The sequence below is a fragment of the Colobus angolensis genome, unplaced genomic scaffold, assembly GCF_000951035.1.
Source record: "Colobus angolensis palliatus isolate OR3802 unplaced genomic scaffold, Cang.pa_1.0 Scaffold492, whole genome shotgun sequence".
NCBI lineage: Eukaryota > Metazoa > Chordata > Mammalia > Primates > Cercopithecidae > Colobus > Colobus angolensis.
Window position 1 is genome coordinate 426,892 of NW_012118399.1, and position 15,779 is coordinate 442,670.

The 15,779-nt window shown below is 35.1% G+C and overlaps 1 protein-coding gene across 1 annotated transcript in view; it reads left to right on the forward strand.

Moving 5' to 3' along the window:
* LOC105524243 (thrombospondin type-1 domain-containing protein 7B) overlaps nt 1-15,779 on the forward strand; it is a 543,827-nt gene that overhangs the window by 399,911 nt on the left and 128,137 nt on the right. Inside the window, exon 13 of the mRNA XM_011959437.1 lies at nt 2,154-2,159. Coding sequence (XP_011814827.1) covers nt 2,154-2,159 — 6 coding nt within the window. The remainder of the gene's footprint in view (nt 1-2,153; nt 2,160-15,779) is intronic.

The window sequence follows — 15,779 nt, forward strand, 5'->3', positions numbered from 1 at the left end:
TCTCAAAAATTCATGGGACTGTGGAAACACAGATTTGGGGAAGTTTAGGGTTAAAGAGAGTGAGATCTGAACTGAACTCTACAGAAAGAATAGTACTTAGATATGTGAAAATGGTGTTGGCCCAGAGTGAAAATTAAGCAGTTTCTGTTTAGGCTATTAAAGTTGACATAATAGCAGTATTTTAATGTACAAATAGCCAGAAGCAGTTTTACTAAAGCCAAGAAGAAAGATTAAGATTGCATACAGAAGTAAAAGTGGTTGAAATATTTGAAAATATTTTAAGCAAGAACAGTAAAGGACTAATCTTACCCAGAAATTATATATTTATCTAATAATTTATCTAATAAGAGACTAAGTAATTATAATAACAAGATTTTAAAAAAAAGAAAGAAAAATGATATATGTAATTACAGGAAAACAACTTAGTACATCATAATACATTCAAATTTCCATATCTAATGTGATTGATGCTTCTTCAGTATGTACCCTGAAGAATGACAAAGAGGTGCTTTTGATTGCTTTTATTTATTGCCGCATAGAAATTTAACCATCCATATCCAAGAAATTACCCATTATAATTCAGTGAGAGAATTTTGGTCTTTAATATTAATAATGCATTTGTTATTTACCCAGCACATATTTTCTGTAGCAATGCAATAAATTAAAATGGAATAATTCTAGCAACTCTTCAGCTATAGAGCTGCATTCGTAGAACCCTACTAAGTCTCTGTTCCAGAAAAACCAAAATGCAAGGGTTGTCTATACACCAAAAAAGGGCGAAGCAAGTGATACACCCAAGTTTTGATGATCTTTGATCTAAATTCCAATGCATGGGCAGTCATCATCAAGTTTTGGTAGTAATACTAAGATAGCAGAGAAATAATTCTATAGATATAATACTAATGTGAAATAAAATTATCATGTGAACATTGTTCATTAATCACTGAATTCTGATTTAAGTATGTCTACTACATATGAAGCTGACTTTTCCCTGATGTCAGGAATTGTGTTGGGTTTCTTATGACTAAGGATTTTTAATGTTTTTATACTTCTATCTAAAGTCAAAGATATTCTTCTTTTGATTAGGCTATATAATAATATATAAATGGCAATTTACTCATTTTGGTAACATTTTTGAAATAGTTAATCTGACTTTGTGCTAAGTTTGTGAATGCCTGTAGGCTCAATGGCTTCTGGTTGCAAACAACCATCTTTTATAGAGTGAGACAATTATGGGCTGTATAACTCTAATGTGTTTAGAGTTTACAAGATGCCAGGTATATGGATATTTAATTGACCTTCTCAACTTAGTTTCTTTGGAACTATTATTCTGTTCATTAAGATTTGTGGTCTATTACATAAAAGGGTAAAACTTGATTTCAAATTGCAAATGGATTTTGGATTTGGGTTATAATTTTTCAGATATATCTACATATTTATAATTTACATTGCCTTTAGACTACATTCATTTATACATCTTTCTAAAAATATTTTGGAAATATCTATTTTATACCAGGCACTGGGTTTAGTATTGAGACTACAATATTTTTTTTAAAAATGATCCTAGCCCTGCTCTCAGGGAGCACACAGTCTAGTTTTAAAGATGGCAGTAATTAAACCATCACTCACATAAGTTCAAAATTGAAGTTGTGGTAAAGTTAAGGAGGAAAGAAAGATACATGGTTGAGGAAGAGGGGACCAGTAGGGACAAGTGTCATGGAATCCACGTTCCAGGAGTTAGTCTGGTCTATACGTCCTGTGTCCTTGAAAAATAGCAATTCTCATGTCTTTTCCTGTGATAAACTGTGATTAAGATACTTATTTATTTCATTTCGTTAAGCCCTTGATCTTAGGAATCAGTTCTCATAGCCAGAGGACAACTAGGAAAACATCTGCTTAACCTTCTCAGATCCATGTGTTCTCTATTTCCACACAATCATGTATTTAATATCAATCAGGGGGAAGTATTTTGCTCGAGAACTGGGAGGGTAACATTCAAATTCTAGCTGAAAAATAGCCATTAATTTTGAGTGATCAGGGAAAAGGATTTCTACTTTTTTCAATTTTGCATTATAATAGCAGTTCAACTAATGCATATATAATTTTCTTTCCCTTTTGCTTATCATGCACTGCTAACATGGACTTCTACAAAGGCTCAGGTTGGTGTTGCAATCTGTTTTGATCTTTATTGTTTTTATTTAGTGAAAAGAAGCTTTGATGTTTTCCTTCACAAATCAGCTTTTTTTCTCTTGTAAATTCTGATCAAAACATTGTTCACATATGACAGAAAAAAATTCCTCCCATAGAAGAGTCACTGTCTCATACATTGCTGTTGAATGAATTCCTTTACTTCAGTAAATGGACTATTTCAGACACCTAGGAAATTGATTTATATCTGCTTAAATTTGCCATGCCTGGCTTATTTTATGATAGGAAGAAAACAATGCTCTGAGATTTCAGAATCAGCATAATATAATAGGCTCTGAAAAGATTTCTGATACGGAATCCGCCCTGTACTTTCAGAATGTATTAAATGTCATTGCCATGGTTAATATAGCTCCAAACAGCTGAGAATTTTGTACATAGCTTCCTAGCCAGATCTGATTCTAGGATCACCAGATTCTTAGTAAATAGCTTTCAGAAAATTAATGGTGTTTCTCTTTTTCTCTCTCTGTTTCTTAAAGGCATTAGTCTACTTTCTAGATTACATCAATATCTCATATAAATCACAAGTTCTTTACTTTTATAGTTTTAATAAATCCACATGTTATTTCTGTCCACCCCAATTCTCACTTGAAATATTGTTGGTCATATAATAAATAAAAACATCAGTAATGTTTTCAGAGACTACGTGTGTAGTAGACTGGAGTGATGTTTATAATGCCTTAGGGGCCAAGTGCTAAGTGTAGCTAAAGTGAGTTTGTCACTCACAGGATAATTCAATTTTTTTTTTCATGTGCAGGGTTTTGCAAGGACTAAGAAAGGAAAAACAAATGGCTAGGTGGTTTGGATCTCATACACTGGGAAGGGGGTAAGATGTACAATTCCAGACCTATTCTGCCTTGTGCTGTTTGGCTGTTAGGAGGCAGACTTTAACATCCAAGAATGTTATCATGTCATACCTTCTGTTATGTCTAAGCTTCATCAAATTGTTCAAGTTGACTTTTTCTAGTCATATGGTGTATAAGTGAAATCATGGCATGACATTCTTGGGGTGGCTCCCATTTCACATTCTGGTCATGTGCAAACAGCTTGTGTAGAGGATGAATTTGCTAAAATTAAGTATTCACATCATAATCTCATATTTAACTTCTAAGATTGTTATAATGATTTGTCAAGATGAGTACTTACAGTCCTATAGAAACTTCTTTTCTCTGAGTAAAAATAATGACTTATTGCTAGTAAGACTGTATACCATGCTACATAACACATGCAATTTGGTGGACTGTTTTAGCTTTCTGACCCAAAATGTTACATTGTGTTGACTTTAAGTCATTTTCTTTTTTTTTCGGTTGAAGATAGTGAATGCTGTCTTCCCAATTCATGATGTATTTCTTGCTGAATAATCAATACTTCATCTTATTGATTAGTATATATTATTTTAATTTAAATTAACCCTAAAAAGGATCACATTTGAATTTTTCTTCCAAAACTTGGTCACACAATAAAAAAACTAAAAAACTAAAAGTCTGATATACATATAATGTCTTATCTAAAATGAACTGTGAGTTGTAGAAAAGGGGTCAGCAAATATGACTTTGCACATAATAAGGTCTTGTTGCCACTACTCAACTGTGCTAGAGCAGCACAAAAGCAGCTATAGACAATAAATACATGAATAAGCATGGCTGTGACTCAGTAAAACTTGATTTAGAGAAGTAGGCAATGTCAGCAAAAATAGTGGAGAAAAGATCTCCCCAAACCTCTTCCTGTATAAAAGCAGCAAGAACCACTTAGCAAAACTTGTCAAAATGAAGTTTCTTAGAATTCTGGAAAGAAATCAAGGGTTTGCAGAAATCTGGAGAGCATTTACTCAGAAAAAGGACTGATTCTTGGTGAGAACTGAGAGATTTCTTGCATTTTAACTTGCCCTGTTTCCAACCCCAGCTGCAGGGTAGCCTTGAAAGAAGCTGCCCACAATTGTGGTAAAACAACCAACTCCAACACCTAGCATTTTGGAAACCAGTGGAGAGGGCTGAACAGGATTGGAACTCCTTCAAAGCCCTATCTTTGAAGAATTGTCATTGTTTGAACTGTCTAGTGTTTCCCTGGAGGACCCCACTCACATGGCTATCTTTGTTTGACCTAATTCAAAGCTGGTCTGGTACAAACAGCTTTTTCTCTGATATGCTTTTTCTCTAGAGAAAAAATCTGTTTAGTCTAAAACACTCAGAGGCAATTGTTTAACTTGTAGCTACCTGAGATGGTATATAACAGTTAGGGTAAACAATAAGGTAACAAAAAGCTTAAAAGGAAAAGCCAGAGAATGAGATGTTCATAGGAGTTCTGAAAAACTGTAAGATATTCCTGGGAATTAAAAGAGCATGCAAGTATATAGGGCTGTGCACATACTTAGGAAAGCACTGACAAGACCCTAAGATCTCATCTCAGGCTAACTATGAGACTCGTTGGAAGCAAAAAAAAGATGAAAACAAAGGTGGTTTTAAATTGCCTGGCTAGATGTTGAATGTGTGCCCCAACACATACGTACAGCCACTCAGCAAAGACTGGTAAACTTATTAATTCCAGATATCGAAAGGAATCCTTGTCAGATCATAACGCAGAGACATCATTATACATGACAAACAATATACACATCATAGAGTTATTTCAGAAAAGTAACTAAACAACAACAATAACAAATAGCAACAACAACAAACATTGGGAAGAGTGAAGAATCTGGTTTCCCGGGTTGCCATATTATATTATTTTAAATGTCTCCTCTTTAACAAAAACCTGTGATACACGAGAGAAACAAACTATGGTCCAAAAACACGAAGAGGTCACTAGAAGCTGTCTCTGAGGAAGCTGGAATGTTGGACTTAAGGAGACAATCTTCTTCAAATATTTTATTTAATTTTATTTTTTAATTGACAAATAATAATGGTAAATATTCATGGGGTACATAGTGATGTTTTGACACATATAATGTATGGTGATCAAATCAGGTTAATTCACATATCCATTATCTCACACACTTATCATTTCTTTGTGTAGGAAACACTCAATATCTTCCCTCTAGCTATTTGAAACTATATATTATCGTTAACTATAGTCATACTACAGTATAGAACACTGCATGTCCAGCTGTAATGTTAGACAAAGGTTTTGAACCTATTTTAAATATGTTCAAAGCACTAAAGAAAACCATATCTAAAGAACTAAAGTATGAGAATAATGTGAAACAAAATAAAGAATATCAATTAGCCACATAGAAATTATAAGAATCACATGGATATTCGGGAGGTAAAAAGTTGAAATGACAAATTTGTTAGAGGGCTTAACCAACAGTTTTGGGCAGACAAAAAAAAAAAAAATTCAGTGAATTGAAATATATGCCAATTGAGATTATCTAGTCTGAAGAACAAGAAAGATTAAAAAGTGAAGAACAATGAGAGCCTCAGAAATCTATGGGACATTATCAAGTATGTAAACATTCACGTAATTGTAGTCCCAGAAAAAAGAGGAGAGATGGAAAGGGGCAAAAAAGATTATTTAAAGAAGTAAAACCTAATATCTTCCTGAATTTGATGGAAAAGTATAAATTCAAAAGCTCAACAAACTTTGTGAAACATAAAATCAGAGCTATTTTCACCTAGATACATCATAATAAAAACTATCAAAGCCAAACATAAAGAATCTTGACAGCTGCAAAACAGAAGTGACTTATTATAAACAAATGAATGTCAATATAGGATTAACAGCTGAGTTCTCATCAGAAACCGTGGAGACAAGAAGGCATGAGGAAGACAAATTAAATATGCTGAAAAACAGTCAATCAATAATTCTATATCCAGCAAAGTATTCTTTGAAAATTAAGGAGAAATTAAGAAATTCTTAAATAAACTAAAACTGAGTACATTAATTACTAGCTGACCAGACCTACACTAGATACTAAAGGAAGTCTTTCAGGCTGAAATGAAAGGACACTGGAAAGTAATTCAAATCTGCATAGAGAAAACAAAGAATACCAGTAAAGGTAAAGCTAAAGGTAATAACTACCTAAGTATTAAACACTCTGCCTAGCAGTAACACGATATACATTATTCTTCACTGCACATGGAGCACTCTCCAGGGTTCGCCATATGTTCAGATTCATAACAGTCTTAATAAACTTAGAAGTCTTGATATCACACAAAGTATTCAAGGGAAACAGAATAGCCAAAACAGCCTTGAAAGACAACAAATTTGGAGAATTTACCCTTTTCTGTTTCAAAGCTTACTGCATAGCTCAATAGTCACAACCATGTTGTACCAACATAAGGATAATCTTGTAACTCAATGGAATAGAAGTGAGAGTCTGAAAATACACCCAAACATTTATGACAGTTTTGGCAATGGTGCTGTATTAGTTTTCCATTGCTGCTATAGCAAATTATCACAAACTTAGTGGCTTAAAACAACACAACTTTATTATCTTATAGTTCTAGAGGTGAAAAGATCAAAACGGATCTCACAGAGCTAAGGTCAAGGTGTTGGCAGGACTATTTCCTTTCAGAGGCTCCAGGGGACAATCTATTTCTTGCCTTTTCTAACTTTTAGAGGCTGCCAGAATCTGTGGCCAGATTACTCTAATCTTTGCATCATTTTCACACCCGCTTCTCCTGTATCTGACCTTTCTATGATCCTCTTATAAAGACTCTTTTCATTATTACCGTCTGACTAAAATAATATAGGACAATTTCTCTAACACAAGATCCTTAACCATATATGCAAAGTCTTTTTTTTTTTTTTTTTTTTTTTTTTTTTTTTTTGCTATACAGCAAACATGTAGATCTTTCAGATTCTAAGGACAGGGTGGGAGTATCTCTGCAGTTCTGTTGTTCAGCGTAACACAGGTGCCAAGGCAATGCAATGAAGAAAAACTGTCTTTTCAACAAACAGTGCTTGGACAACTGGATATCCACATGTAAAGAATGAATTTAGATCACTCCCTCATATCATATGAAGATAGTAATTTAGGTGGATTAAATACCAAAATATAAGCACCAAAGCTATAAAGCTGTTAGAAGAAAACATTGATATACATCTTTATGATCATGGATTAAGCAATTGACAATGAAAGCTCATGTAACCAAAGAGAAAAGAGATAAATTGGACTTTATCAGAATGAAAACATTTTCAATTTAAAGACACCATCAAGAAAGTGTGAAGGCAATCCACAGAATGGGATAAAATATTTGCAAATTATACATCTGATAAGGGTATAGTGTTGAGGATAAACAAAGAACTCTTACAACTCAACAATAGGAAGACAAATAACCTGATTAATAAATGGGTTCAGGACTTAGACATTTCTCCAAAATATGTCTTGAAGAAGATAAGCAGCCAGAAGGACCTGAAAAAATGCTCAGATGCTAAAGATTAGTCATTAGGGAAATATAAATGAAAATAAAAATGATATGTCACTTCACACCCACAAAGATGCCTACAGCACAGTTAAGTGTTGGTAAAGATGTAGAGTAATTGTAATCATCATGTATTGTTGGTAAGAACCTAAAATGTTGCAGCCACTTTGGAACACTGTGTGGCAGTTTCTCAAAAAGGTAAACATAGCATTTCCACATGACCCAGCAATTCTACTCCTAGGTACATAACCAAGAAAATTGATAACATAGGTTCATGCAAAGAGTTGCCTATAAATGTTTATAGCAGCATTAGTCATAAGTGAATAACCAAAAGATGTAAACAGCCAAAATATCCATCAAATAAAGAATGCAAAAACAAAATGTAGTACATTCATACAAATGAGTACTATTCAGCTCCAAAAAGTAATGAAATACATGTTCATGGATGAACTTCGACAATATTATGCTAAATGAAAGTAGCCAAAAACAAAAGGTCACAGATTATATGATTCTATTTATATGAAATTTCCAGAATAGGGAAATTCACAGAAGCATAAAGTAGACTAGTGATTGGGTTGACCGAGAAGAGGGAAGAATATAATGGGCAGTGACTGCTAATGGGTATGGTTTTTCTTCTAGTGATGAGGAAATATTCTGGAATTACAGATAGTGGTTGTGATTGGACAACTTTGTGAATATTTATGTAAGTAAAAGAGTAAGTACAAGAGATCTAGTTCCCATTGCTGAAGATGTATATAATCCATGACTATTGTAATCAGATGACATTTATTTTTAATGAAGAGTGATTTTTATAATATTCATATTCTCTTTTATTTTTATTCTTCATCAATACCTTATAATCTACCTTGTATATAGTGATTTATAAATAGTTAATGGCTTGATTTTAATTCTTTCAATGTAGGGCACTTTGTATGTCTCAATTATAAAATTAAAGACTTCTTTTTTTTGGAGGAATCACTTCATACTCAAGAGAAATTTCAAAAACTGACATTACTGTAGAATTGTACATGCCTCCTCATACTATTAAGAGAAATAGCAGTGATATTTTTTGAATGACTGAGGTTGTTTTGCTGGCCTAGCTGTTAGTGATTGGGCATCTCTTTTTCTCAATAATGTATCAGGGCTATGGAGGATGAGAAGGCATACAATTTCAAGGCTTGTGTATGTCTCAGTCACTTCTTTTGAGGGTGCAATGTTAGTAAGTATTCAAAGATTAATTTACGTGGGAGTGCAGGTGTATTTTTGATGAAGAAAATGAGACAGTTGGAATTGATGATCAGTTTACTCTGAGCTCCAAAATTTCACCAACTTTGCGTTTTAATCCTAATCTTACTAAAAAAAAGTTCCTTATTACAGCAAATTCACTTAAAGTTTCTAAAGCTCATATACCATTGCTGTACATCTCTTGAAAATGATAAGTATTAATATCAGGTTATGAAGAGAAAAACTAGACCCCAAGAGTCCTGTAAGTGAGCTGCCAGAAAATCAATGGCGGAACCTGAAATAAAACATCTTTCTCACAGCTTCCTTAATACTGCCCTGCTCACCAGACCACAGATAGTCTTTCACATAGTATAAAAGATCACTTCGCCCATCATTGAAATGAAGCCACCCCCGAAGAGGACCACATTATCAATTTAATAGAACCCAACCAAGGAATCCAATAACGAAGGACAGGTATCCAAGACGAGTAAAGTACTTGATGCTGCCCATCTCCTAAATTGCTCTATAGATGCCATTTCATTAAACAGAAGCAGTGTGTTTCCTGCTAAGGAGTCATATTTTAACAAACCCCTCCAACAAATGAGAAGCCAGCTCAGATCTAGAACCCTAAGCTCTATACTTTAAAGTTCAGTCAACATGTATTTATTATGAGCCCATCATGAGTCCAGCACAAAAGAGATGCTATGTGGAACATAAAAGGTGTGCACTACATGGTCCCCACTTTCTGGGAGATCAAGCTGTCTCTGTGATCCTCACTCCCTCATGCCGTCAGGGTCTGCCTGTAGTTATACATGATGAGGGCTGACCACCTTGAATATTACCTGCCTTTAAGGGGAAAAAAGTCAATTCTTTTAGAAGCTTATTTTTTAAATTAATTCAAGACATCCTTAATTGGGACAGGAAAGTGAGGTGATATTGTCTTATTACTGTCATCTCTACTGAGAAAAACACAAATGGATTCAGAAATGAGAGGATTTTGAATTCATATCAGTCTAAGAAATATAAGACTCTAAATTCATTTATATTTTTACTCTCCAGAACCATTCAAATCTAAACACTATAGATTATAGTTATAAGCAGTTAGAACTGATATTAGTGCATAATGCTGATCTTGTAAAAATAATAACAATGGGCACAAGTTTTAGCTTCAGGTGATGTTAGCATCATGGTTTGGTATAGGCATGCTTTTCAGAAAGCATATTCATATTCATTTCTGTGTTCATGCATTCAGTATTGAAGTCAATATTCATACCTATTGAGCACAGAACATAACCCAGGGACAATGGTTTACAAATATTTTTCTTTCTCTCTCTCTTTCTCTTTCTCTCTCTCTCTCTTTCTTTATTTCCTTCTTTCTTTTTCTTTTGTGGAGACTGTGTTTTTGTGTTTTTTGGGAGTGTTTTTGCTTTTTTGTTACAGAAAATATGATTTTCTGGAATTCTTAGTTCTCAGTAAATATCAGAGAAAGGCTGTTGTTGTTTGTACGTATGTGTATATTTATGTTTTAACCCATTATCAAGGCCGAGTTTGTGGAAATATGCCCACCTTATATAAATGGGTTAGTTGACCATTCAGTAACAACATTTTGTGGTCTTAATTATTTATTGCATGTGGGAATATCTCCTCTTGTTAAAAGTGGCTTCTACCTTACCAACAGCAGCCTTTTCTTTGGCCAAACAGATGAAGTTTAATCAAATGGAGGCCAGATACAGGTTAGCCTTAAATGAACACTTTTCTTTAGCAATCATCTGTTTTTATTTTGTGAAGAGCCAGAAAGGTCTGTATCAGTCTTTGTCTGTTCCTCACTGTCTGCCTCAGAAGAAAAATGTTTGCAACAAAATACCCTTTATTCCATACAGCAACAGCTTTCAATTAGTCCATAATAAAAGTCTCCAGCTGTTGAAATTAGTGTGGAACTCAGAGCCAAGATCCCAATTTATCACCATGTAAGTGAACGGCAGGAATTCTATTATCCAATCAATTTTGCTTCTCACTTTTGCAAAGGTCAGGCTGTGCCATCCTTGGTTATAAAACACCACTTCTGGCTCTATGTTCCACTTTAGCTTTCTCCCAGATGTATCAGGTCTGTTATAGAAGGACTCCCATTAAGTGTTCATACCTTCAAAAGCCATTTTGTACTGGGCCTAGCCTTATATTTTGACTCGTAATAGCACAAGGCTGCCTCAGAACTGCTTCTTCATACATTTATACTTTTCTACAGGAGAAGAAAAAATTCACTGTGTGTGTGTATGTGTGTGTATGTTTGTAACACTTCTGTGCAAAAGTCTCTTTAGGGCTATATTATAATCATTATTTTCATTTTTGTCTTTTCCCTAAACGATGATGAAGTAATAATCTATTTTATCTCCTGGATAAAAAGATGCAGCAATTTCCTCCTTTCTCCTATTGTAACAAACTCATTTAGAAATTAGCCACATCAGGAATGGAGTTTGCAGACTGCAATTCGTATGTTTTTCCTTTTTTAAAAAATCAGACTTTCTAGACAGAATAAAGGCCATTTTTGATAGTTACCCTTTTGTTCTGTCCTCTTTCACTTCCTGATAAACTGTGGCATAAGTGATATGTAAGAACTCTGATGCGTTTCAGAGTAGGGAAGGTTTGTTTGCAGTGCTGATTAAGAGACTGTAGCATGGTGGGCCTGTAGCTCTCACTGCATGATAAGAAAGTCTTAAAAAGGCATTTCTTACCAGTTATGGGCTTTCCTTTTGGATGTGATCCTAGAATTCAGGCCAGATCCAGTTTTGTGCTCGCCTACTGTGAATATTGGTAAGTTCTGAGCAAAACTTCCAAAGACCAGATTGCTTTTGAGGTCGCGCATGACATCAGATTTATCCCAAGGAAGCCAACATAAGATGAAATAAGATGGCAAATATATTATGAAGAAATTTTCCTTGCAAATACCCAAGAGTTTCTGCTGCTCTTCTCATTAGCAATGCTCCCTGGAATCCAGGGCACTTGGGAGGCTGCTGCCTTGTCTTTTTCCTCACAATGCTGTTGGTGAAAAACAGGAAACTTGAATGTGTTCCTAAGTATTAGAATATACTAATTTAAAATGATCCCCAAAAGTAGCAGTGATGTTTCAACTGTCTCTTTCATTTTCACTCCTAAATGTTGGTGTTTCTTTTTCCTTGTTATATACTGGAAGCTTTGTGAAAATAGTAATAGTGATGATCATTATTCCATAGCTATCACCTCATACTGAGACCATAGCAATTTCCTCCTTTCTTAGCTCTTTCACACACTCTCATCTCCCTCACATTCAAGATGACTTATTCTTTCCCAAACTTTATTTGGAATATCTCACAATATAAATCTCAGAAGTATTAGTAACTCTCATTGTCCACAAATACAATTTTACATCATTACATTTTCCCATTTACATACCCCAGCTAGCTGCAGTCTCCAGATTTTATTCTGTACACATCATGGCCCTGTGTACAGCTTATGAGAATTAAATTTTGGTTAGTTTGCTTGATTGATTAACAAATCTGCCTTTCAACGTATAGTAGTTCATATTAGGTTAATCCTAACTAGGGCTACTTATCCTTGTCGATTTGTACTTAATAGTCCAGCCACACAATTGTAGGATTTCTCTGCCTAAGGAGTGTGTGCCTTAAATTATATTGCTTCTTTATACAAACACCTTTTTGTAATCCAAATTATATTGATTTCCTGGGCATGCTCTATAAGCTTCTTGCCTTCTTACATATATTGAGTAAGTTGCATGCAGCCTAGAGAAAAGGAATAGCATGAAGTTCTTAACCACTGAGAATAACAGGGAGTTGTATCAAGCCTTCTTCCAGCAAAAGTCCATAAGGAAAGTAAAGGTTTTCCCAAAGCCTTTATTTCTAGGTAAAAAATAGTTGCAAGCCTGGGGCTTAAGCTCATTCTCCTCCTTTTCTTGGTAAATCCTAAACAGCACTACGTACCTTTCTCATTCACTTCACCTTAGGACATATGTTTCTAAGGACTGAGATCTGTTAACTGATCTCTGCTTTTAACCCCACCTTATGCCTGTAACTTGTAGAATCCTAGCTGCCTTCCAGAAGGCAGACATGTCTTTTTTTCAGATGCTCCTTTTTTTTTTTTTTCTTTGCAACAGAGATAGAAAGTTTTCCATTTTCAGCTGATTTCTGGTCATCATATTCTGTGGCCCAGACTCACTCACTCAATTTATCTATCTACCCATTCTTGCACTAGACTCTAAACAGTATCTCCTAGATGGTAAAAGCATTGCATGGTGCAATCCAACCCTTTCTGAGACACATAACTTAGAAAAAAAATTATTCTGATAAGAACACTTAGCATGAAACCTTCTTAACAGATTATCAAGTGTACAATACAGCATTGTTATCTACAGGCATGGCTTCATACAGTAGGCCTCTAGAACTTATTAATCTTTCATAACTGAAGTTTTAGAACCATTGATTAGGAACTCCCTATTTCCCTGACCTACCAACCCCTGGCAACCACCATTGTATTCTTTGTATCTATGAGTTTGACTATTTTAGATACCTCACCTAAGTCTATCATGCAGTATTTGTCCTTTTGTGATTGGCATATTTCACCTAGCATAGTGTCCTCAAGGTTCATCCATAACCTCTTTTCTGAAGACCTGTAAATTCAGCTCTTCCAATATTTTCTGAGAGTATCAATCATAGCTAGCATTATATTGCTTTTTTCACTTGAACTTGGCTGATGACTACAATCTCTTCTACGAAAATTGGAAGGACCACCATGGCTGGAGTCCCTGGCATGCTGTGAACAATCTCCAAAATCCTATCTGATTTCTTGCCATAATACAGCATGGCAGTGGGAAGCATCTCCCAGGGTACTGGAGAAGGCGTTTTAGACTCTGGAGTGAGCTTCCCTCTCTCATTCTATTTGCTGTGACTGTTTGCATAGTGCTGTGGAACAGAATGTGGGCTTTACAGTTCAACTTGCCCCAATTGCCTATGTCAATATGCTCCCTCAGTTCTGTTAAAAAAAAAAAAATACAGCGGGAGTCTGATCAACGCTCAAATGTGTGTCTGTATATGTGGGTTAGTACTTGCCTTGTAGGATATCGTGCGCTTTATAGGATCTGTACAACAATAATTTATGTTGCTGATTGAGTGCCCTTTACTGTGCATTCACTTAAAAATCGTAGTTTATTTTCATTGTCACTTAAACCACGCACAATCAGAAATATAAATCTGCCATAGAGGGAAATATAATATTCTGCATTTAAAAACTAAGGAATTTCTACTTATCTGCCATTACAAATAATCTAAACTACATCAACGCAGATAGCTTAGCTTTGACTATGGTCTTTGAGACGAGTAGTTAGCCAGAGGTTGCCCTCTGTTAAATATGTTGTGTAGTGGGAAGCAGCACTGTGTGCAACATCCTTGAAGGGAGTCAGGAAGCACAGGAGCGGGGGTGAAGTACATGCATGGCTTAAGACTGCATTTATTAGGTCTCAGTGCTTCCACCATGGCAAGGAAAATAAGGCTATGTGGATGACATGGATGGTTTAGCTGGGCGTAGGTGTTGGCTTGATTTTGAGGATCTCATGTTTATAAGATCATCCGTGATACTCAGGCCAGAGGGAAAGGGTTAAGTGCTTTAGATCATTAGAAAATGAAAGGTAAAGAATCCAGAGCTCAGTTCTATGCTTAGTACCTGGGTAACAAAATCGTCTATACACTAAACCCTCGAGTTATGAGTTTACCTACATAACAAACCTTCACATGTACCCCTGAACCTAAAATGAAAGTTGAAGTAATCAAAAGATAAAAATATATAAAGATATAAGCTGAAAAAAAAAACCAGAGTTCAGAACTTCTCAGAAAAAAATTATTCTTCAAAAATTTCTTCAAAATTGTTCTTCAAAAAATTACCCTTTTGAAAGCGATTTCTGAAGGTCTATTATATGATATATAAGCAGCAGTATGTTTTTAGGGCGTAGCCTTTTTGTTAGTCAATTTCTTCTCTTCTTTATATGTAAAGGCAGCCATTCCCTGCATTTTTGATATGAAGACCTTATACTCTTAGTCAGCCTGAATTGGGAAAATGCCTAAGGGGAGAAAAGCTCATTCAAATTCAGCAGTGCCTTCAAATGAAATTAAAATTTCATTAATCACAACAGTGCCTACACTCATTTGACAAGAGATGACACCAGCATGCCTTAGATTATGTTATTCATTGAGACTACAGACAAGGTTTAGGATGTGAAATGTTCGTGGGCCACTTGCAATAATGCTGCTGTCCTGAAGAGCCACACATCCAGATTGAAAACCACTGTTCTTAGGCGAAGGGGAACACAGCTACCAAAGTTATTCTAATAAACATCCCATTGGCTTTAAAGTTCAACAATTTATTTATCAATACATTTTGTTAAATAAAGCTTGTTTAGTATTGTTAGTTTCATTTTTAGGTTCTTAATATCAAAATTGAGAACACATAATGCATATTTAAAACCAAGATGATTCCTAACAAACCAGGCATAATGGGAAGCTCAGCGTATTCTGAGAACATCTGTTCACTTTCTGTGTAGGTAAAAAATCTAGTGTGTGAAAATGCCTGCAAACAGGAGGATAGCCTGGGCCTGAGGCTTGAGCATCTGGCTTAAAACAGATAGTTATCAAGACGGGTAACTAACCCAGGGCCACTGGACCTAGGATCTCCAGAGATACCTGACTCCCAGTGCTGCCCTTTTGAGTGACCAGTAGTACACATGACAGGTATAATAGTTTTCCTGCAGATACCAATTCAAAAATGTCTCTGGAAATTTCCTAACCCACCAGCTTCCCACAAATAATTGCAACCTTACAAAAGACATAGGTCTGCTCTTGCTTTAAACATGAAAGGTAGTTTACTGAAAGACTTTTGACTTTTTGAAATTGTCAAATACATCTCCTTACCCGAAGACTAAGAATAAATTGCTATTGCAGCTTTCTTTTT